Source organism: Melanotaenia boesemani, chromosome 6, assembly GCF_017639745.1.
Source record: "Melanotaenia boesemani isolate fMelBoe1 chromosome 6, fMelBoe1.pri, whole genome shotgun sequence".
Taxonomy (NCBI): Eukaryota; Metazoa; Chordata; class Actinopteri; order Atheriniformes; family Melanotaeniidae; genus Melanotaenia; species Melanotaenia boesemani.
Genome location: NC_055687.1, coordinates 5568760 through 5595208, shown reverse-complemented (window position 1 = coordinate 5595208; position 26449 = coordinate 5568760). Strand labels below are relative to the sequence as shown.

The window sequence follows — 26449 nt, the reverse complement described above, 5'->3', positions numbered from 1 at the left end:
TTCATGTGTATTAATGGTGTCAAAACATGATTTTTTTTAATGATAATAATTGGACTGTGGGAATAAAACAGGTGGAAGTAATGACAGTCTAATGATTGAGTTTCATTCAGCTGCTTTGTCAGTTTGTTATTTTTTTTAAATTTAAATTAAAAGTTAAAAACCAAAAAAATATATATATTTTTTTTTCATTTTTTTTACTCCCTAAACTAAAGTAAACAATCCGAAAACAAACTTTTATTGTTGAGTTACTGGGTTTCACATTCAGAGGTGAATAATAAATAAATAAATAAAAAAATTTGCATTTAGATTTTTAAAATGAAAAATGAAAAATTGAAATACAAGTTTTTTTTTATGTTAGCTGTTAAAGACGCGCTACAGAACTTTTCTCAGTGATGCTCCCCATATCAACTGTTAATTTAGCTTCCATCTTGTTTCCTACCTGCACTGTGAGATCTCTCCAGCCAATAAAAGTCAGTCTGGATCCTTGTCTTAGGTCTTGCTCTGTCCCTTTCTCTCTTCTCTTTAATGTGATGCGAAAAACAAAATTCAGCTGCAATGTCATGCATGGCATGCAGTTTCTCAGCCTCGGGATGAGGCTGGGCAGCAACGGCTCCAGAAATGTACGTAATAAATGTCACTGTGCCATCAATCAACGTTTATAGGTCGGAAAGTCACATGGTTCATCTTTAAAGTGGAATTAACAAAAATTTGAGAAGGCCTTGACTTTGGTTTTATAGTGTGCCCAAAGGAAAAAATGAACCGCCAATACGAACACAAAAAACACTGTATTTTCAGACAGAAAGTGGCGGTTCATGGCTGCGAATCACGGAGAGGCCCTGTGGTTGGAGGGACTTATGTGGTCAACAGATTCACGTCATAGAAGATTTAACTCCTTTTACCCCAAAACGTGCTACCGAGGGTGAATTTATAGGTTTATCTGTCGATCTGTGCTACCCCATCAGAATGGAATACCGTACTTATTTTTCATATAATTCAGTTTTCTGCAATCATCAGTAGTTAGTTAGTTTAAAAATCATTAATTCACATATTTGTGGATTAATGATCTTTAAATTAACTGAAGTACCCTTTAGGTACGATCTTAAGAAGTGTCATCACGGTTGCTCAAAAATGGAACTGAATAAATTATTTAAGGTAGGATGTCTCGACAGTATAAATTTCCCCATCAAAGTACGATACTTTTTACATATATTATGTAGGTAGGATGCAGGATGTAGGATTCTATGAACATGTATATAAATAAATAAAATTTAAGTTTATTTCACAACACAAACACAAATGTAAATTACCCCATAAAAATGGGCCGGGGTAGTAAGCCACTCTGGTTTTTCTCAATCACTGCGCTGGCTCACAGGGAAAGCGTGTTGGTGCTTTTTGTCCCTTACCGGCGGCTGTACTTTCAAGATGGCAGATCGTCATGGTGCTTCCCCGTCAGCTTACCCGTCATATGTATAAACAAATCTAAAATTCTTTGCTTACGAGAATGTGTCAGATCATTAGCGGAGGTCATAATACACCAATCACAACACACACATGCATGCAGACATTGATTTTGGCCAGTAAACAGAAAATGTTACACAGTGTCCCTTTAAATACACAGAATTTTTGCTGTTTAAGGTCACATGCCAAGAAGAAAGAAAACAAACTGCTGGATGTCCACCATTCTTCTCATTTGTTTCTGTGTTATATTCTTTGTTTTAATTAAACAAAGCTATTACATAGCTGACACACCTATTGCAATCAGGCTTGTTCCCTGCCTGCCAGGTAAGGGCATGCAGCAGCAGACATCAGGATTCACTAAACCAAACAATCCCAAGCCAGTTAACTAGCCATTTTCTAATAACTAATTTTACTTAGTAAAACGTCTCTGTAACTCTTGACATGAGAAATCAAAGCAAAATCAAACCACAGAAATTTCTGCATGGATTTTAGTTGAAAGTGGGAGGACAAGAGGTCCAAAGTATAAAACCAAAATCAATTTTTAGTAAAATCCATTTTAACAGCTAACAGGAAAAAAAATGCCTTTTTTTCATTTTAAACTGGAAATAAAATAAATGCCTATGACCAAAACATTCACTGAACCCTTTTTTATCCAAGTTTCTGATCTGTTTTCAGGATAAAATGGAAAAAAAACAGATAGTCATAGTGAGTACCTAAATTTAGTTTGTTTTGTTAACTATTAGACAAAGTCATCGAAGAAACTGAGCAGTTGGATTAATAGTTTATGATTTGCTCTCATGATTGTCTTTCGCTGCTCTTTAACATGAATGTTAAACTCTGATATATTACATTATAAAACCTTTCAGTGTAATTTTACAAGGACAAAGGAATGTAAGTAAAGTCGGTGGCTCAGCGAGCTGAAAGTCAGAGTTTGCAGAATCATTAGGTTGGCTCATTTTGAATGAGCTGATCACCATGGTAACTGATCTGCTCTGAAACTTTTTCGTTTCAGTTTTACTTTCAGTAACAAACACCTCTAAACTGACACAATGCTCTGAGGTTAAAAATTTCACGTTAAAATATTCAAATATATTTGTCATAAGTCCAAGTTGGTCACTGTTTTAACTTAAAACAACCTCAAAGGATCTTAATAAGGAGGTCTAAAAAGAATCGTCGACATTAGGAGGCAGAACAGGTCTGGCAGATTAGGTCAGCAGTGGGAACCTTTTCAAGCATGACATCTTCTTTTCCTCTGACTGAGCTGGAATAATTAGTCTGCCCAATTAATGGTGGCCCAACCCTGCCTGAATGAGGAGGCTTCTTTAAAGAGGCAGCATGGCATAATGCACCTTTTCTTTCCTACAATTTCAATGTCAGTTGAAAAGGAGTTGGATAAAAAAAGACAGAAAAATTGGCTGAATATAAAACATAAAGGCCCTTTTTGTTGTGCAATGGATTTGAACTGTTGTCTTTAAGTAAACTCGTAAAGTGACCATAACACTTTAACAGGGTGTAAAAACTGCAGTGAAATCTCAGCTGAGGTGTTTAAATATACCTAACAAAATCAGCTTATTCTGATAAATATGACTACTACTACCACTACTACTACTATTACTACTACACATTATATATCATATATTTGTACAGACTGTGCACATGTCTGTGATAAACCAAATACATCTTTAGAATACACTGTGTGCAGATTTATTAGGCAAATGAGTATTTTGATCACATCATCCTCTTTATGCATGTTGTTCTACTCCAACCGGTACAGGCTTCAAAGCCTACTACCAATTAAGCATATCAGGTGATGTGCATCTCTGTAATGAGAAGGGGTGTGGTCTAATGACATCAACACCCTAAATCAGGTGTGCATAATTATTAGGCAACTTCCATTCCTTTGGTAAAATGGGTCAGAAGAGAGATTTGACGGACTCTGAAAAGTCAAATATTGAGATGTCTTGCAGAGGGATGCAGCACTCTTAAAATTGCCAAGCTTTTGAGGCGTGATCATCGAACAATCAAGCGTTTCATTCAAAATAGTCAACAGGGTCACAAGAAGCGTGTTGAAAAAACAAGGCGCAAAATAACTGCCCATGAACTGAGGAAAATCAAGCGTGAAGCTGCCAAGATGCCATTGGCCACCAGCTTTGCCATATTTCAGAGCTGCAACATCACTGGAGTGCCAAGAAGCACAAGGTGTGCAATACTCAGGGACATGGCCAAGGTAAGGAAGGCTGAAAAACGACCACCACTGAACAAGACACACAAGATAAAACGTCAAGACTGGGCCAAGAAATATCATAAGACTGATTTTTCTAAGGTTTTATGGACTGGTGAAATGAGAGTGAGTCTTGATGGGCCAGATGGATGGGCCCGTGGCTGGATTAGTACAGGGCAGAGAGCTCCACTCCGACTCAGACGCCAGCAAGGTGGAGGTGGGATATTGGTATGGGCTGGTATCATCAAAGATGAGCTTGTGGGACCTTTTCTGTTGGGGATGGAGTCAAGCTCAACTCCCAGTCCTACTGCCAGTTTCTGGAAGACACCTTCTTCAAGCAGTGGTACAGGAAGAAGTCAGCATCGTTCAAAAAAACATGGTTTTCATGCAGGACAATGCTCCATCACACGCATCCAAGTACTCCACTGAGTGGCTGGCCAGAAAAGGTCTAAAAGAAGAAAAAATAATGACATGGCCTCCTTGTTCACCTGATCTTAACCCCATAGAGAACCTGTGGTCCCTCATCAAATGTGAGATCTACAGGGAGGGAAAACAGTACACCTCTCTGAACAGGGTCTGGGAGGCTGTGGTTGCTGCTGCACGCAATGTTGATCGTGAACAGATCAAGACACTGACAGAATCTATGGATGGCAGGCTTTTGAGTATCCTCGCAAAGAAAGGTGGTTATATTGGTCACTGATTTGTTTTTGTTTTGTTTTTGAATGCCAGAAATGTATATTTGTAAATTTTGAGTTGTTATATCGGTTTCCCTGGTGAAAATAAATAAGTGAAATGGGTATTTTTGGTTTTTGTTAAGTTGCCTAATAATTATGCACAGTAATAGTCACCTGCACACACAGATATCCTCCTAAGATACTAAAACTAAAAAAGCCCCACTCCAACTTCCAAAAATATTCAGCTTTGATATTTATGAGTCTTTTGTGTTCATTGCGAACATAGTTGTTGTTCTATAATAAAATTAATCCTCAAAAATACAACTTGCCTAATAATTCTGCACAGCCTGTAGAATAGAAATACTTTATTAATCCCTTTGGAGAGTCCTCAGGGAAAATTGGGGGCTTCATATAAATTTAATCTTTAATGCATGAATTATTAAAAAAAACAATGTCACTTTTTCACAATAAAATACTTCTATAGACCTGTGCAGTCATGCTATTTTATTTATTAATCATATTTGAATTGTGTAGTTTTATTTATTTTAACCTATTCTATATAAATAATTATAAAATAAAGTGTTATCATAGTTATATAAATACTCTGATAACATAGCTGTATCACTACCTTCTCCTGTTTATCACTAAGTCAAACTTGGTAATTACAATGTGTTTGATAAATTAGATTTATTCTACAGTGAGTTACAGTGTATCTGATGGTCCACATTTACAATTAAACCATCTCTATGAATGTACCAGAAAACAGCTTTTAAATAGGTGTCTGCTGTGGCCACTATGGAGGGGTTCAAATGTTAAGTAGTATCAAGGTGCTGTTTATTAAATGCGCTTGATTAATTGATCATCATTGATGTGCAAGTCTATAAAAGCAGAAGTTTTGGATGTTTGAAGCATTCAGGAGGGCGTTAACAAAATTCCAGTGAGGAAAATCATCAGAAGATCATTTCTAAACTATCTGGACAATTTTCATCGTTTTACTTTTTTTTTTAAATAAATAAAAGCACAATGGGATATATTGCGTATTGCTTATCATTGATCAACTCTGAAACTTCCATTAAGACTTGTTCTGTTTTCCTGGACCCCAGAGTGTTGCATTGTAAGTCAGTGTCACGTGCTGCTGGAAGATATGCGCGAGCCTGCTGTGTGTCAGCTGGGCCTCTCTGCTTCTGCCAACCAACCTGAGGCTTGAGGTTACCTGTTGCTGCTCGGGAGCGCGTACGTCTCCCAAGTTAACGACCAGCCGCTAAATCGTAAGCGACAACGCAGCACACCAATCAGATCACAGCTCGAGACAGGTGTCGATCAGCTATTGACCATTAGGAGCGAGCAAGGGGCGGGGCTTGGAGCTGACGTTACGTGCTGCCTTGGCAATGGCAAGTGACAGAGGTTGAGGAAGACTGGTCTTAAGTTTCCGGGCTTGTTGTTGATATTACCTGTTTTAGAAACGTTTGTGGACAACAGCAGCGTCTTCTTCTTCACTCTCACGGCGGTTTCACATCTTGGTCGCGTGAGTGAAAACTGACGGTTTTCCCTGTTGACGTCAAAGTCGTTGAACGGTGGTCGGCGGCGAAGTAGCTGAATACGCCAGAAGTTTTGTTCGACTTCGAGTAAATTCATCGCCGAAGAGGAGAAACTATGACGAACAGAGAAGACGAATATGACTATCTCTTTAAAGGTGAGTGGCTCTTTTATTTACCGTTTACCCCTATGTCTGAATGTTCGCTTCACCAGCGGACGACCGTCATTTGATGCCGGGTTGTCAGCTGCTTTCACCAGCGTATCTAACGACGGGGGTGAGTCGACGAAGAGACCAGTACACCTGCCTCCAGCGGAAACTTTTTAGTCTCACGAGTTGTATAATGGCCTCACATTCGCCGGGAGCCAGATTATGGGACTCTTATGTCTCGCTTTAAGCAGGCATCATCTTGCGGGACGATGATGCAATCATCTGGGGATGCAGCGTTGGTCAACAAGGGTTCAGTCTCACCACCGCCTCTAGTTTCCTGAGATTGGCATTTTGGGCATGAAAATCTTCTCTGCATGGCGTGAAGAAAGCGTTAAAAAGTAGTCAAATGCTGTCTAACTTGTAAGGGAAATAGAAAACTGAGCTTTTTTAGGGTCTTTGGTGTGAATTCCGCTTTCCATCTAAACAAAATTAGCAAAGCAGTCTTAAATGTTAATATATGTAAAATTTACTAGCCAAAAATGTTTTGTTCCCTAAAGAAAAGATTAAATATAAACCTCTATCAACATTATTTGCTCTTTTACTGTTTAACTTAATGTTTAATGTATACGGATGATAAAAAAGTGTATTTTGTTATAAACATTTTTTCAGATTTAATAGAAATACAATATGAAGATAAAAGTAATATTACTGCTAAGATTTTTAAGTTTGCATTTAAGGATTTATCTACTAAAAATGGTATAAATGATTATTAAGCTATAATAAAAGGTTAATTTAGTCAAAGATGGCAGAATATCTTGCAGTAACACCCCTTAATGGGTCATCTGGTAGCACAGGTGTTTTACCTGGGGAGAGGCACTGATTGTCTGTGTTAGGCTTTAACATTTGTACCTTTTTTTATTATTAAGGGGAACTGAAGCACTTTCAAATATATAACACTAAATAAGCACATGTTGTCAAACTGGAAAAACCTGCATGAAGTGTGTGTGGCCACAGGAATCTCTATCCCACAGGATAGACTAAATTTACTCCCTGTCGGATACGATAAAGTGTTTTCTGGAGATGAAATGAATCTTTTGCCTCGACTTGAGGCAGTTTTAGCTGCTCTTCCGGGTTGTGATTAATCTGTAAAGGACCAACATTAATGCCTTTGTCCTACTTTTGTTGTTCACTGCTGGATATCAAGTGAGTCAAGCTGGGTGAGCTCTCAGTGAGTCAAGTATTTTCCTACAGGTGGACATCCTGCTGAAATGCTTTCCTTCTACTGATCACGCTCATTTTATTCAAAGCTATGAAACTGCATGTTTTGGACTTATTCACTCATGGCCACTTTTTTAGATTAGATAGTTTTATTTCAAACATGTTCTGCCACGTAGAGTATTTTATACTTTTAAAATGATTTCTCCTCACATGTCTGAAAAGCAGTAAGCAGATGTATGAACTTGTATATCCCCAACACATTACTACAACACAGCTGATCAGCTTCATTCCTGTTCTACCATTATTTCACAATAACAGATTTATAATAACAGAGTTATCCACAAAAACCCAAGACAATAAACACTACAATATTTCTGGTATTAAACAGTCATTACCCTCCTGGATTTACACTTAAAAACATTTTAACAACACATATAACTACACAACTACTCAGTTACATTTACACCTGTTGCTTGATTTATTTATTTATTATAGGAGGATATTAAGTTAACAGTTTGGGTGAAATGTAAAAACACTGGTTTTATATCATGTACTATACCATGAATGTATGGAATTTAAACATAATCATGCAACAGTAATTCCTTCATTTAAAACTTTATTTAAAGAAAAGCTAATAACTGTGGGGGGTAAACCAAAATATAAAAATGTCTTACATGTTCTCTTGGCCTGCTGAAGAGGACTGTTTACGTACAAGCTGCCATTAAACCAGAACATTCAGAACCTTCAGTGGTCGATTCATGGTCCAGACACTGTGTGTTTAACCATTTTGTTAGATTACAGCATGTTTTGCAACAAGTACTTAAACACTGAACTGTACATGTGCATTCAAAGGTATAGAGAAGGTAAAATTAAGTTTCCATGTAAATGTAATTTAAGGTTCATTCTGACATCACAAAAAAGCTGAGTTGTGTGGGTATATATGTATATATTTATATATATATATATATATATATCTTTTTTTTTTTCTTTATGTTTTCACTTTCAGCTCTGCTTTTAATTGAGTAAAATCCTCACAGATGAAAAAGTAATTTCCCTTCTGAAAATAGATAGTTTAAGTCGGGCTGCCTTAGCCAGGCTTATACGCTGCTTTAATTTGACATAAGTGGAAGAAATTGAACGTTATGGAGTCAATCTTTCATTCCATTTATGTGGAATCGGGGATATCAGTCCATCAATTAACCTCAGTGAAGAGACAGACTTTCAGTATTATTTCGTTTCATTTTTACATTTGTCCAGTCACAGACGTGGCAGCATCGCTCGGTGCAGGATTGTAAGAGGTGATAGAGGGCTGCCGTATCTTTTAGTGAAAGAATTCAGACTGAACAATAGAGGAGTGAATGGGTGTGTAATGCAGACTTGACTTTACCAGTCTGGTGGCAGAGGACCTAGAAAATGTTGTGTAATGATTTTTCTTCTCCACCCAAGCTCTTTTGTGCCAGATGAAATGAAAAATGACGTGAGATTTGCAGTGTTACCTTTAACACTGTTAGATTGCGCAACCCCCTTTTACTTCCCATCTTTTCATTATTTATTAAGCTAGACTAAGGAAGGAAAATGGGGACTAGTTTGTAATTAATACATGTTTTTGTTCATAAGTAGCAGCATTGCTTTGATAGAAGTGCAAACAAAGTGGACTGTTGGTTAATGAAGTTTCAACATTCCTAAAACAAGTTCCTATTTCCTAACCTCAGGGTGGTGAGTTGCTGACTCACCTGACAGTTGTGGAAGTATTATTCTGACTGACAGCCACCCTAATACTGCTCAGTTCTCTAAGTTATAGGAGAAGAAGCCTTTATTTCAGCTGTCATGATTCAATATTAAGCATAATTAAAAATAATAAGCTTGAGAAAACTTTGCCTTTGGCTTTTCTTACTCTTGTGTAGGTGTGCTTTATTTGAAATATGTCATATAGTTTTCTGAGGCCACGCAAACTGATGTTTTACACGATTTACACTCGTCAACCCAAAAAACTCCAAGCCATTTCTCTTAAATTAATGTAGAAGCTCAACCATTTTAATCCCATTCAGCATGCAGACCTGATGTTTCCTGGACAACCTCAGCTGTCAGAGGCCAAAATCATGAAAATGAATAGATATAGCAGCATAAAGGCCGACTGGAACAAGAAAACAGAATTTATTACTAACAGAACTTTGTAGAAATAACACACAGATCAACAGTGACCAAGCCTTTTCTCATCTGCATCATTCTCTCAAGTCTCGGCTTTCAGGAGAAAAAATACTGGCACTGAAACAACAGAAACTATTTCCATAATTACACTTTTTCCTCCAGCTGTTATTTATTTTTTCAGAAAGGCAGAGAACTTTCTGACAGGAAGGGGCTTCATCATAATTTCTGGGTCTAGATGTCTCTTAGCAGCATAGAAATAATAGTGATTTTTCTTTTTTCTTTATTATTAGAAAATGTGATAAATAATAACGTCATGGATTATTCATGGACATAGTCTCTGAATGAAAACTACATGTTTTTTGCTGGATCATGAACTTCCTGGATAGGATATAAATGACATGAAAACTTCTGTAGATCACTTAAAGGACAAGCAATCCACCATAATTTATCTCACTGAGTTACACCCTACTGTTCCTGAGGAACTATTGATAATGTAAGTGATAGTGTTTGGGGTCGTCAGACATCTAGAGGAGTTTTAGGGTTTAAAGTTCAATGTTAAGTGTTCAGACTAACTGTCTGATCAGTTAGTGTGGAAAAAATATGGAATTACCCTGTAATTTGATCTATAACACCTCGCTGATTGGCAGGAAACAAAAGTGCTGCCAGGATCATAAAAGTCCTTTTAGATGGTAACTCATGTCGACAAAAGAGACTGTTCCCAGTTTCAAAATAGGAAGTTTGCAAAAGGAGAAACATACAGGTCAACCAAAGAAGATGTTTAAGTATGAGGACAGAAATATGGCCTGAAGGTGGAAACATGCGCAACAAAAGAAATGGAAAAACAAATGTACAGAAACAGGAATCTGTTTATGAGTAAAAGAAGTGGAATTTGCATCCAGAAAAGTCAAACATAAACCATCACTAATGACTAAACGGAAGAAAAGCAGTGGGCTGAAGAGAAGCGGTCATGGACTGTAGATTCTGTGATGAATCACCGATCTGCATTGGACAAAGTGACACTGGAACTTTAGTTTGGTTCAGGTCTGAAAACAAATTTCCACCATCATTCATGGCATAGGGATGATGTCAGGTAAAGAACCAGGGGAGACAGAGGTCATCCCCTCCGATGTTTCTGACACTTTTCTCACCTCATCTTTCACAAAGAGGTTTGCTAATGAGTCCAGTCAGAGTAACATTTCTTCCTGAAAGTCATATCAACTCCGTGTCGATCACCAGTAAACAGAAACTGGGAAAAAAACCAAACAAATCAATAAGACTGAATATAATAAGCAGATCTGTCAACTGCTGTACTAAAAAGACACGAAAGCATTTCATTCTCCATATCACTTGTTCCAGTTCAGGGTTGCAGGAGCCTGTCAGAGCAGCCGACAGGCGAGGCCGGCCACCAGTCCTTCGCAGGGCCAACACAGAGCCCAACACCCGCTCACAGGGAATGATCAATGACCCAAACATGCATGTCTTTGGCCGGCAGGAGGAGAGCCCACGCGCACGGGAAGAACATGCAAACGCCACACAGAAAGACCCACGTTTGAACCCCCACCCTAGCTGAGATTTGAACTGGTGACCTTGCTGTGAGCCCACTGTGCTAACCACCACACCACCATTCGGCCCGTGCTCAGATCAGGCTCTTTCAGTGTGCTTCATCAAACATATAGACAAATACAAGCAGTACAAAAACAAGTGAAAATCATGTTAAGACATAATATAAAAGGTTTAATCAAAGCAATAAAAATGCGTAGCATCATATAAATAAATGAAAATGAAGCTGGATTTCAGAATTCAAACTGTTACGAAAATTCAGAGTAAATTCAACGAAGTACTGCGTGAACCAAACAAGTTCATAGGGTCTAGTTCTCTGATAGTTTCCACGTCATCTGTTGCACATACCTGACATGTTTAGACCCTTCCGGAAGGATTCCATCCTTTTTGGCTGAGGTTGCTGTTCTGAGAGTTCACAGCAGCAAAAATAACTGTTATCCTCAAATTTACAGATTTCTCAGATCCCTCGATGGGTTGAGAGTTGGTACACGAGCCATGCCTTGAACTGCTTCACATTTCCTAACCTTAAATAAAGCGGGACAGTGTTATCAGCTCATTCCTCTAAGTGAACTGTGTAGCTGCTGATGAGAATTTACAGAAAAACATGAAGCAAAAGTATAAATGATTTCTCATTATTGAGGTACAGCAAAAGATGGAGAGATGAGATCATATTTAAGAACACCTTTATGTATTAAGTTTTTTAAAGTAATCTCTTTTACATTTAACATTTTGGTGTATCCTATTTGAAGTCTGAATTTTCACAAAGAACAACAACTAAACAAACAAAAGTCAACTCCACTGTGACGCATTGTTATTATCTTTTATCACTAATGCCGGCTTTTCCAGTCACTGAGTAAATCCTACTGGTCTTCACACTCAGCTAGAGGGGGTCAACTTTGCTGTGAGGTGATTGTAAGCTTCTGAACAACTGTAAAGCACTATGATTAATGGCCAGACCTTGAGCTCTCGCTGAGATATTTGCCAGAAAGAACATTAAAAAAGACTAAATGTGCTGTTGGGCTAATTAATGATTTTCTAAAGCCGCTGACTTTCAGTCATCCTTGCCTTTGTCCTCTTCCCTCTGCTACAAATATGAGAGTCAGGTGAGGTCCTGATGCCTAAAGGTTTTTAAGCCGCGCTGTCTCAACACATTGGAAGTGACCAGAAGCCACATTTATAAAAATGGCGTACATACAGAAATTGGCGTCTGCCAATTATAGTCAACTTTCGGGATTTATCAAAACAAAACTTGGTGGGAGAATGTTCCTACCTCCACGGCAACTCTGACCCTGGCGTACGCACAAAATCTGGAGAAACCGAAAACGGCGACACCAGCGGTACAGAATAAAATCCAGGAAATGATGTGATGCAAAATCAAATCTTACCTTTCACACTGCATGTTATATATTACAGCTATTTGCAAAAATGAATAAAGAGGCACATTGATATTGATACTCCCGAAAAAGAAAAAAAACTTTTAAAAAAATCAGGATTTACAAGCAAAACGGAGACGTTTGTTATTAATAAGAATTTCAACCGGTAAAATATATTCTGTCATTGTTAAACAAAACTTGCATGTTATAAAATCCATTCACGCTAAATAATGAAGCAGACAGTTTGTTGCCAACATGTGCAGACAATTAAGTTCTAAGCTACAATCAGGGTGTTTCCACCACCTGTAGCTATGCAGAAAATTGACTGATGGAAATGATATGATGAATATTTATTATAAGCGTTAACCTGACCTTTTATAGCCACCATAAGTGCGAGGCAAGGCGTTCCCTCATGTGCGGCAACTTTAGAGTTGATTCTGATTTATAAACGGAAACAGACGTGGGACGTGTGTTCGCATCTGGAATATGGAAGTTTTTGTGCACCGCATTTCCCTTTGTCCCTACGTACGCCACCTGTAGTCCTCGTTGCTACACACAGTTTTATAAATGACAGTCATTACGTCAGGATGACTGAGATTATTTCAGCTGATCATAATCACTTTAATTCCTTTCACATGAATAAACTGGGTGAAGCTAAGAGAAGTAATTTTCCATTTTTAAGGAGAATCGTGTGTCTAACAGAGTTGATTTATCTTGTTGCTGAGTGGCACATGAGCAGAGGTTTAACCAGCAGCTGTACCAGGATACCTGCACCAGGAATCTGTTATTTAACATGGAGCTCCTAGCTAAGCTAATACTTTATACTTAATTCTGTTTAAACGTAAAACTTTTATAAACTCTGATACACACATATATACATATAGTATTCTGCTCATCTTTCAAGCTCATTTCTGTTTTAATACAGTTGACTCTAATGCATTGCAAAATGCATTTTTTCATGCAATGAACTGAATCTGATCCATTTTTTGTCAAATTGTAGTATACCCAAAAGATTCACAATTTTCTCACCAAGACAGCCTTCACGGCTGCTAATTCTTCATCTGTCTTTCATCCTGTCTCTTCTCGGAGCTCTGTCCAGTAAGTAAAAGTTAGTCTAATGCTGAGTCATATTATCTCTTGCTCTGTCACTTTCTTTCTTTTCCTCTTTCTCCAATATCATCTTCTTGCGTTTCTTTGCTGAATCAGCATCAGTGCACCTTAAAAAAGACCACTGTGTTAACATCCAGTTGCTGGCGTGCAACGCGGTGCCGTAAAGTGAAGCTCTGTAATGGGAAAAAACAAAACAACAAAAAATAGTAGTCAAGTGTGGTTCCTAATTCCTCGGGATGCTTCAGGGTAACAGTATCTCCAGAAATGTACATAATCAATGTCAATGTGCCATCAAAGTGAATCACAAGCACAGAATTTTTAGGGTCAGAAAATGAAGTAGTGCTACTTTAACATCTGACATTAACGTCATGGATTTACTTCCAAAGCTAAACACAACAACTTGGGAACATTTTGGTTTTTACCTTCGAAGATGTTACTCTTTATAATGTGTATCTGGGCCATTGAATTATTATTAGACTTGGTAGTGGAATGAATAAAAACAAGGACAAAAGATTCTCAGTTATAATTGTAGAATTGTGACAGGCCTACTGACAGCTGAATTAAACTTGTTAGGATTTTTATTAAATTATGTTTATGTTAAATTTGTTTGTGATGGCCTTTTTTGTCTGTATGGAGATTAATTAATGGTCAGACCTTATCCTCTAGACCAGGGCTACTCAATTCGGTCCTACAAGGGCCGCAGTCCAGCAGGTTTTCCATGTATCCCTGCACCAACACACCTGAGTCAAATTAATGAGTCATTGTGTAGAACCTGATTGGCTGTTAGAGCCACCTAATTTGACTCAGGTGTGTTGGTGCAGGGATACATGGAAAACCTGCTGGATTGCGGCCCTCGTAAGACCGAATTGAGTAGCCCTGCTCTAGAGCATCATGTAGTAGAGCATTTAGAATGACTGGACATACTGTTGGGCTAATTAATGGTAAACTAAATTGCTCGACTCTACTGCTGCAGAGACAAGATGATGGCTTTTCAGATATACGTCCACAACTAAGTATTCAAAGTCACAAATGTTAAAGCAATCTCTCCAGGGAGGTGGTCATAATGCTGCATCAAAGTTCTGCAAATAGTCGGGTGACTAAAAGGACAAGGAAGAGTGTTGTGAATGCCGCCATTCGACATGGAAAGATGTGGGAGGAGGGTCTGACATGCAGCTCAGACAGGTTGTGTTTGCTGAGGAAATGATGGACTGTGATTGAGAGAAGGGCATATAACATACATAATGTATGATAACATACATTGTTTTCTATTTTTTTTTTCTTTTTAGCACTAAGCACACCAGTACATGCCCAGTCAGGAGTGTAATGATGCTGTCATGCAAACGCAGAGAGAGCAACACGAAGTTACCACTATGATGTTTGTCCATAGCTGTTATATGAATTTCTGGTATCTAAACCATTTAATTTTATTTCCCTTCAGGGACATTTCATACTTTCATACGTAAAGACTAAGTCATTCTTTTGCAGATTAAAAAATTCAGAACAAATCACATAGAAGAGGTCACATCCGTGTCTCCGTTCTCTGTAAGTTTAAACTGATTTACTGTCCTTCAAGGTTAAAAGTATTTGCATCTGTGGCTGCCGTTTATCAGAACAATTGTTGATTCCTCACCCTGTAACTGTTATTTCTAGCTTTTTAATCTGTTTTATACTATTAGGGCACTATGATTTCCATGACAGAATCAAGAAATTTTGACAATAAAAATGGAAATGGTTGTAAAACGTGGAATATTATGGACTTTGCTCATGTCAGGATGTGATCTGCTTCCCTAATAAGAGTATTTAATGGTTTCTGAGCCAATTAGGTAAGGAAAGCAATACAAGAGTGGAACAAATTTTGACCTCTGCAGCCTCCTGTTTTTGTGACGTGACCTGCACTGGCAAGGCTCAAGTCTCCCCAGAAAGTCAGCTGACCACCATCAGAATCACTGAAGTTGTCCAAGAAAGAAAGAAAAGTTGCCTTAGAAAACACTAAAAAGCTGCCAGTGTTTGCTGCATGCAACCCCTCCATGCTCCAGCAACTATGTCATTACAGCCTCTAGAGACGAGATAAAATATATTTAAGAGAAGAATATTTTCCTGTTGAATTTTTTAAATTTTATGAAACAAAACAAACAAACAAAAAAAAAAAAACACAAAATTTGGGAAGAAGTGAAATGGATTTCATTGGGCCCTTTTCTATTTTAGATTGTCTTCTTGGCATATGTTTCTGGTCTGGTCCGTCTGCTATTGCAACTTCTAGTAGGGAACAAAGACAAGACGAGGTGCTGCATGAATGAAATCATTCTGAGAATGAAGTTGCGTTCAGCAGCCTTTTGAGCCTCCTGTGATGCATCCAGGATGCACGGCTTTTACCTGTGTTTCTGGCGTTTTAATATAATTTACTTCAGGAATTCCAGATTTCTGTTCACACCTTTCAACTGTGATAAAAACAGATCAACACCGGTTAACACTGGAGGATCACACTGGTGGAAATCTTTGCTGTGATGGACAGATCTTGTTCTGTTTTTATTTATTTATTAGTTTATTTTAATTCTTCTATTATTAATGTTTCTTTTGCACCTTCTGTGATGCTTTAAATGTTTTATGTGGAGCACTTTGAGTTGCTTTGTACAGGAGAGACAGAAAAACCTGCCTTGCCTCCTGTGTTCTCCATGCTCACTTCATATGCTGGGTCTGTATACATCCCTGGAAAAGAGCACGTGGCTATGATCCAGTGTACACTGAGTGGGAATCCCCTGAGTTTCTGATGTTTTGGGTGGAAACGACGCCAAGCATCACTGGCAAACAGAGCTTTCAGAAGAAATAGGACTTTAATTACAAAAACAAACAATCAGTTTCACTTCTATAAACTTAAAATATTAGAAACAATGGTTTGTTTTGTATTTGCTTTAACAGCTGCATCATATACATATACATTAAATATCAAATCATACTGTAATGCAGTTTTATGTATTTTATATGGTCAATAAGAATGAAATCATGAAAAAGTCCAAACATTTGCCTGCATTTAGACCGTGCTGAGTGTCGTTCTTTGTCTCGACTCTTTTGTCTGTAGTGGTGCTGATCGGAGATTCAGGCGTGGGGAAAAGTAACCTGCTGTCTCGCTTCACCCGCAACGAATTCAACTTGGAGAGCAAGAGCACCATCGGGGTGGAGTTCGCCACACGCAGCATCCAGGTGGAGGGCAAGACCATCAAGGCTCAGATCTGGGACACGGCCGGACAGGAACGATACCGAGCCATCACTTCTGCGTGAGTTCGTCATCAGTTCTTGCTTCTGTGTAGGTCTGACTCTATAGTTGGGACCGATCCAATGTTGGTATCGGGCTCCGATCCTGAAGTCATTCACGGATCAGACATCTGTCTGAATTCCCTGATCCACCTCACTGATCCATGGAGGGAACTTCGTGAAGTCAAACAAAATGTGTTGACAGAATCAATTTATGAAACGTTTCCATAAGAATATTAGAATAGGGTTAGGGGTTAGAGTAGAATATTTAGAATATTTCCATATGTATATGAATAATTATATATGCAGTCTTTTAGTCTGACTTTCTAGTTCAGATGCAGCATTACCTCCACCTGCACTGACAAGTCTGATGGGGCATGAGCTGCCTTTGCTACTTTAGCATGTCACTTATTCGGATATATTTTTGTCTAGAAACATAAAAAAGCAAGAAGGCAACTTGAAATGTGTGTACAGTCAAGGTTTCCAGGATAAAACGCTGTTTGGTTAAGAAGGGAAGAGAAAATAGTGCTCCGCAGATACTCACTGAAGTGTTCCAGGTAAACTTCCAGCAGACAAGGTGAAAACTGAATTACACAGAAAAGTTGCAACTCATCGTTCTGGTCGGTCAGTCTGACCAGAGCGATGAATCTGTCCCGGTTCAGGTCTACGTACTTCGAAGTGCAGGTTCGTCGGCTAAATACGCCACAGTGGCGCACCATGCACTGTCCCATTTGCAAGGCTTTCCATTTGAAGTGGTCAGTATGCAGGTTTGGGAGCGTAGCTCCCACAATCCTCTACTGTTTGATCTCAATAATCAGCTGTTGGTGTTCTGCTGAGACGCTGGTAAAACACACGGCAACACGCTGAGAAGGATGCTCGGTTTACCGAGTTGTTTCATTTGTTAAAGGTGGATTTTGTAACTTGGTCCAAAGTGTTTTATCAGATGAGATTCGTGTTTTAAATCCTGTTTATGGTTAATTTATTCATTTACAAGTCAAATCTTTGGGTCGGTGTTACAGTTCAACCCGTTTTTACAGTAACTGGGACCTTGAGCTGAGAGATTTTTACTAAATTCTGTTTCTTCTGAGCTACAGAAAAATGTTTAATTAAAATGTTATTTTAGAGGACTAAAATAGATTCCCAACCACACAGAGTTTATTGATCGTCCTCCAGCTGGAAGGTCAGTGGTTTGATTCTCTACTTGTTGAATTGTTAATGGACACGATGCTGAACTCTGTGTTTCCACCGACGTGCTCGTAGAGAAAGTCTCTGTGTATACAGAGTGCACATGTATCATAAGAAGTGCTGTTTGAGTGTTTGTGTAAATGGCTGAATGAGTGATGGTAAAGCACTTTTACAGCCTAACAAGGTTAAAAAGCTCTGTAAGTGCAGACTATTACCATGAGATCAATAAAAAGGATCCTGAAATCATTTTTTGAAGCAGAAGCTTTGAAATTGCTGTAATGTGACCTTCCTTTCTGGTTTTAGTCAGCGGTTGACCAGCGGAGTTTGAAAACAGTTGTTTATTTTCTTTTTATGTAAACCAGAAAGCAGCCTGAGCGGTCAGTCCTGGAGGCTCAAACCGAGATGAAGCCAGAGATCACAGCTTCTTTTTAGCCTGATTATCAGTGACAAACTTTTCTGGTTTGTCCTCCATCTACAAATGAAGTTGGAATCAAATCACAAACTTTATCAGAAGTGATTAAAACTATAAATAAATCTTAAATTCCTGTTCCCACAGCCATCACTTTTTCAGTTTCTTCTGGCCGAGTTGTGTGAGGCCTCCACAGAATGTCGTAATCAACTGTGACTCTACTTCACATTTTCTTCTGATCTCACGGTGTGCAGGTACTACCGCGGAGCAGTCGGAGCTCTCCTGGTGTACGACATCGCCAAGCACCTGACGTACGAAAACGCCGAGCGCTGGCTGAAGGAGCTGCAGGACCATGCAGACAGCAACATAGTCATCATGTTGGTGGGCAACAAAAGCGACCTGCGCCACCTGAGGGCGGTGCCCACAGACGAGGCCAAGGCCTTTGCAGGTACTGACAGCGTCTGAGCACACACCTTTGGATCCTTTATGGGCTTGTCAGGTTGTAGGACCTGGTTTATCAGATGATCGTCAGGTCGGAGAGAACGGATTCCCAGCTGCTTCAGTCTGCTGCTGATGGTGGAAATGATTCATCCTAACACTTGTTGCATGTGTGCTAGGGCTGCTCAATTATAGGAAAAATGATAACCACGATTGTTTTGATTGAAATTGAGATCTCGATTATTTAACATGATTAGAGAAAGAGTAAAGGGGGGTGGGGGAGGTCTCCCACTATTGTTTGTCTCAGACCAGCAGTTATGTTCTGAAAAAAATATTAGTGTGGAGACATTTTGTTTTCACGTTTAAACCCCTCGTCATTTACAGCTCTATGGTGCGGTCTGTAGCGGTGGCGAAGGAGGAGGGCAGCGATTTCCACCTCATCGCGCAACTTCCATAGAAAATGATGGAAAAGGAGCGACGTCGCCTCCCGTGTGTCCCGCCCTTAACTTGAGAGGTGTTTGCAGCTCGAGTTGAATAAAAGCAAAGCGGCGGGGCTGTGGGAGGAGTCTGTGGGAGGAGTCTGCAGCAGAGCGCTGCAAGTGGCGCTCGGTTTGTACCTGAAAACAGCACCAGAGGAAACCGAAAAGGAGCAAATAATCGGACCATCTCGTTTTTATAATCGTTGAAAACCCAGATCGTAATTGTGATTAAAATTGGATTAATTGCCCAGTCCTAGCTGTGAAAACTGATTTTTATGACACATTTTCTCTTGAAGCATCCATATGTGTCACATCTGCTGCATGTCTTCATCAGTTGAAGCTAAGTGCAGAACTTAGGAAGTTCAGAGGGATGAGGTTATTTCAAAACCTGTTTTCTATTCCACTGACCTAATTTCTGATGTTTAGTTTACATGTGGTGAGCAGGTCTATGCAGACGCATTCACACCAGCCTCTGATTCACATCCGAGTCTGTTTGCTGGGAAAGTTTGCTTCGTTTGGGGTGAATTCTGTGTGGATGTGTGTTTAAAATCAGCTGGCTCTGTGTGGTGATGGTTTATCCCGAGTCCACGTTTGGAAAGAGAACAAGGTCCAAAGTAAAGTTTCATCGTTAGGAAGTCATCTTCTACCAGCTTTAAAAGCTCTTTTAGTTAACGTCTCGTTATGCTTCAGGTTTGTACTGAACGTTTTAGAAAGTCTTTTATTCAGATTTTATTAACAAACACATTAGTATTCTTAGTTTTTAGTGAACGTTTTGTTGTGTCCCTGGCTTCTAATGGATGTTTTTAGAGGGTCTTTGTTATTTCTATGAATCATTTTAGTCACTGAGCTGATCTGCTGTAGATTGTTTTCTTTTATTAAAAGTGCTATAATTGTCTTTTTGTTAGTTTTAATCCATACACTGTTTAGTGGAAAACAAATTTCCCCTCAAGGGGATTATTTAAACTTATCTAATCTGGTGTTATGTTATCGCTAATAAAACAAGTTTATTTTATTGTTCTTAGGAACTTTTCATAATATTAAAAGGGTTGTTTTGGTTTAAAAATACTATGTATTTGACAAAACAGACTTTACCATTTGTACCACCTGCGGTCTTTAAACCAGTTTTTGATGCCAAAAAAAACAAAAACACAGAACAAACTGAGGAGGGATCTGTGCCAGGAAGAACAGATGTACATTAGATGTGTGTACAGCAGCGAGGATGCATGATGAAGACCACCACGTAGAGGAGCAGCTGTGATGCCAGATTACTAGCTTCAAAGTGGGGCTTCGTTTTAGTGACAAAAATCAATGGAAAGATCTTCAAAAGTGTCCGTCAGTGAAGAACCACCTCTGTGGTAGTTTCTGACCGACTCACAAGGTGGAAATGATCCCAGCGGGAAATATTTCTGCTTACACAATTATAACCTGCCAACCAGCACGTCGTCCCCACGACCCTCCATGCAGCTACAGAAAGGAAGTAAGGAGGTGGGATTAGATGGCTTCTTTTCCCCAAACGTCACTTACTGTCACAAATCATAAAAAATGGGGAAGTTTTACATAAAGAACATAGAATTAAATTAAACACCAATTCTCAGTCATCTGAAAGCACCAGTTCAGTTCATTGTAGTCCATTTTTAACCAAATCCATTAAGTGATCCATGTTAGCCCAATTTGTAATAACGCTGCAACATTTCACATAATAAAAAAAGTCATTACTTTGTCATTTAACTAACCAGGACTTGTTGTTTCACTAAATAATAATTTGAACATTTTTTTTGTTTTGTAAAACTTACAGAAGTTCAGTTTAGTTGTTTTAGTTTCAGGACTTCTGGTTTTAAGAGAAGAATGCTTTCTTTTATTTATTTTTAGTCTTATATATAGTAATAATACTTTTCTAGATAGTTCCTGTGTTGGAATATGTGTGTACTATGCCTGTAATGCAGTGGAGTGGTTGTAACTGGAACCAGTGTGACGGGGTAACTGGAAACCTGTGGGTGGGATCTGTGCAGAACACGTCAGCTTGGTGTTGTTATGGAAGTCGTGGATTATTTTTACCATGATGCTGCTTTATGTGTTTTACAGAGAAGCACGGCTTGTCTTTCCTGGAGACGTCGGCGTTAGACTCCTCTAATGTGGAACTGGCTTTCCAAACTATTCTAACAGGTGGGTTTCACATCTGCTCACTTTTTACTTTATTTGTGTCAAAACCTGAAGTTTAATCCTGAAGGAACCTCATCTCTCAAAAGTGCTGAGCTATTGAGCGTAGTACTGTGCAAAAGTCTTTCGCCACTCTTTATTTCTTTACTTATTTCCAGAAAACATAAAACGGTTGTAGGAATTTACTGAAATATGTACAATTACAAATGTAAATACAGTATATGAGGCCAAAGCAGAGTTTGTACAGCTGGACAGTGAATATTTGGTCTTATCAACTTTATTCTTCATCCCAGTCTGAACAAGCTTCGTTGTTTGTCTAAGGAGCCTCCAGGAACAGTTCTCCAGGACCCTTGAAGGACTTTCCAAAGCTCTTCTTTAGATATTTCTGCCTTTTGTTCTGTTCTCTGTCCAGAGGATCCCACACTGCTTCAATAATGTTGAGGTCCGGGTTCTGGGGTGATCCATTCTTGTGTCATGTGACTTCTCTTCAGTCAACAGTGGATGGATCAGCTGAAGGTCCAGATGCATTTGTCTGGTCCTGGTTCAGGTCTTTGCTGGATTTGTTCCCAGTTCTCCAGATCATTACTTTCAGATCCTGTTCATCTGCTTTAGATGGATTTTTGTCCCGATTCCTCTTCTTTTGTCCTCCACTTGTCCAGTTTACTCAGATGTTTTAAGGACATATTGCACACCGTGCTGCGATAGGCCAAGTTTTCAGCTAAAACCTGGTTATCTTTGATGTTTTTATTAATGAGACCAAATAAATAGAAAGAAACGAGTGTGATGTGTCAGACATCCAGTTTAAAATACCTTCCTCTGGAATGTGTCCACACATCACTGGTTCATCCCTCGAGTTAGGAGCCTGTTTATACTTGATTGATTCATAAGTCAATGTTGATTTATTCATTCATTTACATGTTTATTTAACGGGAACAAATGCATAAAACATTGCTTCATAAAATCATAAAGTAAATGTCATGCATGCAGGGTTCTGTAAAAAATACTAAAATATCAGAACCAGTAAAAAAATCATACAATAAGATTAATATTTACAATAAAATGTAAGATGCCAAAAGCAGGAAGAAGCACAAGTATAAAGACAGAAATAGAATAAGGATTATAAATGAAAGTTTGAGGGATGTGTGTGTGTGTGTGTGTGTGTGTGTGTGTGTGTGTGCGTGTGCGTGTGCGCATGCATATTTGAGTGTGATCTGATTTTATTGCCTTCAATGTTCAGACTTGTTTCAGTTTCATCCATTTATTTGTTAGCATGTTAAAACCTGTGAGTTCGCATGGTAATGCATTCCATGCTTTTACACCCATCACTGAAAAGGATGATCAGTCGTCCTTTTTAGTGTCGTTCCTCTGAAAATGGTCAAGCTTGTGGGCTTGACTAAATAAAACAAAGCCTGGAGAAGTTTTGCTCAAGAGTACTTTAAAAGATTAGGAGAAATTCTGACTGTTGAGAGAAAATTGTAAACAAATGAAGGCTCAAGACTTTTGCAAAGTACTTTATCTGCAGGTATTTTATACTTGCAGCCAGATTATATAACAGCACCTCACGTCTGCCACTAGATGGCAGCAAAATCCATCCCATCAGCTTTGGCTCCTCATAATTCAGCCTGAACATCCAAATCTTTTTTCTAAAGTAAAATGTTTGTAATGTCTAAAATTAAACTCAGGCATTCTATAAATCCAATCACCAGAAAAAAACACAATCAGCTGGTCTTTGTGGTCACTAATCCACTTGTTCCACTGTAACAGATGTATCTGCTCATTCAGGAGAGAAATTTTGACACTGGATCATAAATAGGTTTTCCCACATAAACATTTGAGCCATTTCCCCAGGAGGCTTATGGCCACAATGACAAGTGCGTTGTTTTTTATTTATTTATTTATTTATTTTTTTTTGGAGATTTGATAACAGAGAGGTAAAAAAAGCAATTGTGGTGACTCAACCACCGGAGAGCCTAAAGGGACAATCCAATAGTGAGTGGTGCTTCCACTTGAACTGCCCCACAGCCAGTCAGCGTCAGTCTGCAACTATGTGCCATTTGTATTCTGCTTTTTGCTCTGTTGAATTCTCCGACTGCTCTGCTCGAGCCAACACCACAGCTTTATCACCTATTTCTAATTTATAAAAACTTCAAACCAACAGGCCTTATTGAGTTAGTACTGCTAATTAGCTCATTAGGGCCGGGAACGAGTCAGCAGTGCATTAGTAAGCCAATAAGAGCTGAACTTTAGACCCTGTGCAGCAGAGAAACCATCGCTTGTTTAACACAAGACAGATTACAGGTCAGGGGGTGTCATCCTGCTGGGTTATTGTTTACTTATGCACAGCAGTAGGGGTTGTGTAGGGTTTGTAGTTGTTAGTCATAGTTTTGCCACCTGATGCGTCCCAGCCAGGAATCTTGTTTTGCTTTAAATGTTCTCAGATTATTTCAGGACTGCTTTTGGTTCCACATCTGGCTGTGAATCAGAGGAAAGGTGGTAAATTACACCAGTAAGTCAGATGTGTTTGCTCTGAAGAGCATCGGTTGGCCACCCCGGTGGCATCTAAGCCATCATTTCAACTGAATCCTTTAGAAACGTTTTGAAGGTGAAAGATGAGGAAGAAAACCAGCAATAAAAAAGCAACACTGGAAGTTAACCTCTCTGCTTGAACTCTTGTGTACTCTGTATGAAACCGTCAGCATGCAGCCAATGATGCTCACTTTAATATATTACAGTTTTAGCTGTAGCTTCATGGAATGCCTGAACGGAGACATGATTCTGCCACATGACATAACGATGCCAGTTTAGGATGGAAAGAATCCTTCTGTGCTGCCAGGAGTCTGGATAGAACAGTTGTTGTTCAGTTTTTGCCGTGCTGTTTGTCCTTATCACAATATGTCCCACTGTTGGTTGGATTTATCGGCATCTACTCCTAACTCACTCCGTGTCTTCCTTCTCTCCGTTGCAGCCATCTACAACATCGTGTCTCAGAGGCAGATGTCAGGACAAAGCAACTCGGACTTTTCACCGGCCTCCAACGTGGTGCCCATCACGGTCGAACCCACCCAGCACTCGTCCAATAAGGGTGTCTGCTGCCAGACCAACTGAGACTTTGCCACTGACCTCCTCCTTCACCTCTACAGAAACGGAGAAACAGCCAGATAGACAAAAGACAGGCAGATGGACAGGGAGAGCGGAGAGACAGGTAGCGCTGTGCCGGCTTTGATTAGTCTGTTTTCTGGTTAGGATGTGATGTCGTATGAGTAGGAAGATGGGAGGGAGGGAGGGAGGGAGGGATGGTGAAGATGTTTAGAGGAACAGACAGGATGTGTGGTGAGGGAGGATCAGTAGATCCGTGGAGAGAAAACGAACCAGGCACTCAGTGGACGGGTCATCGGAACTGATTCCCAATCTTATGTAACTTTAACACACTATAATGTCCTTTTTGTATCTCATCACAGTTTCTATCTTTACTAAATCTTCTTCTTTTTGAAAGCAGTTTTATACAAGCTAGTAAATGCTTCCCTTCTGCTCCCACTCTTGGGATATTGGGCTGTAAAAATCCACTTCCAAAACGCTGAAGAACAACTCTGTCCTTCCCGTTTTTCTACAAACTGCAGAACATTTAGCTGATTATGCCCCTTACTGTATTTATTGAACACTAGATTAATGTCTTGTTTGGCCCAAGGGTTTGACTGCTTTAGATTTTTCACCTCTACCTGCAGCTGCTTCACGCTGACTCTTAAGTCATCTTTCCTAAATGCCCATGCTGGACCTGGTTGGTTGGTTCAAGGCCTCTCAGAGCTATAACATCCCTCCCTAATGGTGACATACTCTTTCTGTTTGATAGCTTCTGATCTTTATTTGGAAGGCTCTCCTTGTCTGCACACTTTGTGCTCCAGAGATGAGTCATGCTCCTGCAAGCTTTGCACAGCATTAACTCTAAATGAGACGGGATAGCTGGATCACTCATGAATAGGTTAACTGCATCGTCTTTCCTTATGACCGTTTCACCCCTCAACACTTTTAAGTGCAAAGGAAAGGATTTAAGATTTGGTTTAAATGCATGGATGACTCTGTGCTGCTGCTGCCTGCTAGCTGGGATGGATGGATAATATTTCAGGGGATGAGGTAGTGAGGGCACTCAGCCCTGCCCTGCTCCTGTGGTCTCTGATGTACCCGAGATGGTTTGTTTTACTGTAAATGAAATCCTCCACTGCCTGCTCACCTACTCCTTTCTGTCTCTTCACACTGTATGTAACTGGAACAGGACTCTGCCTTCTGGGATCTCCCTGAGGTCTGCCCTCTCTTTCACTTGTCTTTATTTCCTGTCAAACGGGGGGGTTTGACTTCAGCAGCCAGGATTGGGTTTGTTAGTATCTAATAGATTAATAGATGAGGAAAGGGAGAAAGGATTGTAGCGTTAGGAGGGGTTGATTAAATCCAAAGGTTATGGACACAGATGGTGTTTATCCTGCTGATGTGTTTTCACATCAACACAGATTTCTGTTGACTTCACAGGTCTTAAACTGGGTGGTGAAGGTTAGGGCTTTTTAAACCTTTATTCTAATATATGTATATTTGTGGACTGCATATATATATATATATATATATACATATATATATATATATATATAAATAAATAAATCTCATTTGTTATACTTTGTCTCTTTTTGTTTATTTGGTTTAAAAACTAAAGGTTTAACCAGATTTGACGTTGGTACTTAACCTGCAGTATAATTTAACCCCTTCTTGACGAGGCCTATTTTTTCTGCCTCCTGTCCTACCAGGACTGTGTGTACAAGCATGGTTTCTACAGAAAGCTGAGACATGTGAGATTACTACAGAAGTGTCAGAATCAAAATGTTACTGTCAGAGTAAATTCACTTGAAACACAGTAGAAAATGTAAATGTTATCTCCTCCTAAAAGAAAACCACGTTACTTTCAGTGAAAGCCAGAGGGTAGCAGCCCAGTTCATCCAGGAATGATTAATGTAATGTCTGGTGAGGAACTGTGCAAAAGTAGAAGCTAAAAAAGTGAAGCTGAGCAGTTTTCCAGATGTTTTAGTAGAGGTGTTACACATGTAAA

The 26449-nt window shown here is 39.2% G+C and overlaps 1 protein-coding gene across 1 annotated transcript; it reads left to right on the top strand.

Moving 5' to 3' along the window:
- Positions 1 to 5726: 5726 nt before the first annotated feature.
- Positions 5727 to 25963, top strand: rab11al (RAB11a, member RAS oncogene family, like). The gene is made up of 5 exons (XM_041987123.1): positions 5727 to 6046; positions 16523 to 16718; positions 18544 to 18737; positions 21289 to 21369; positions 24329 to 25963. Exons 1-5 carry the CDS (start codon positions 6007 to 6009, stop codon positions 24466 to 24468), a joined length of 651 nt encoding a protein of 216 aa, XP_041843057.1. The 5' UTR covers positions 5727 to 6006; the 3' UTR covers positions 24469 to 25963.
- Positions 25964 to 26449: the final 486 nt, after the last annotated feature.

What these genes read in the sequence shown, in the direction of transcription:
- rab11al (XM_041987123.1), top strand. Translation starts at nt 6,007, where the DNA reads ATGACGAACAGAGAAGACGAATATGACTATCTCTTTAAAG. An exon ending in TACCGAGCCATCACTTCTGC is followed by an intron (nt 16,719 to 18,543) that starts GTGAGTTCGTCA and finishes CACGGTGTGCAG; the next exon opens with GTACTACCGCGGAGCAGTCG. An exon ending in CGAGGCCAAGGCCTTTGCAG is followed by an intron (nt 18,738 to 21,288) that starts GTACTGACAGCG and finishes TGTGTTTTACAG; the next exon opens with AGAAGCACGGCTTGTCTTTC.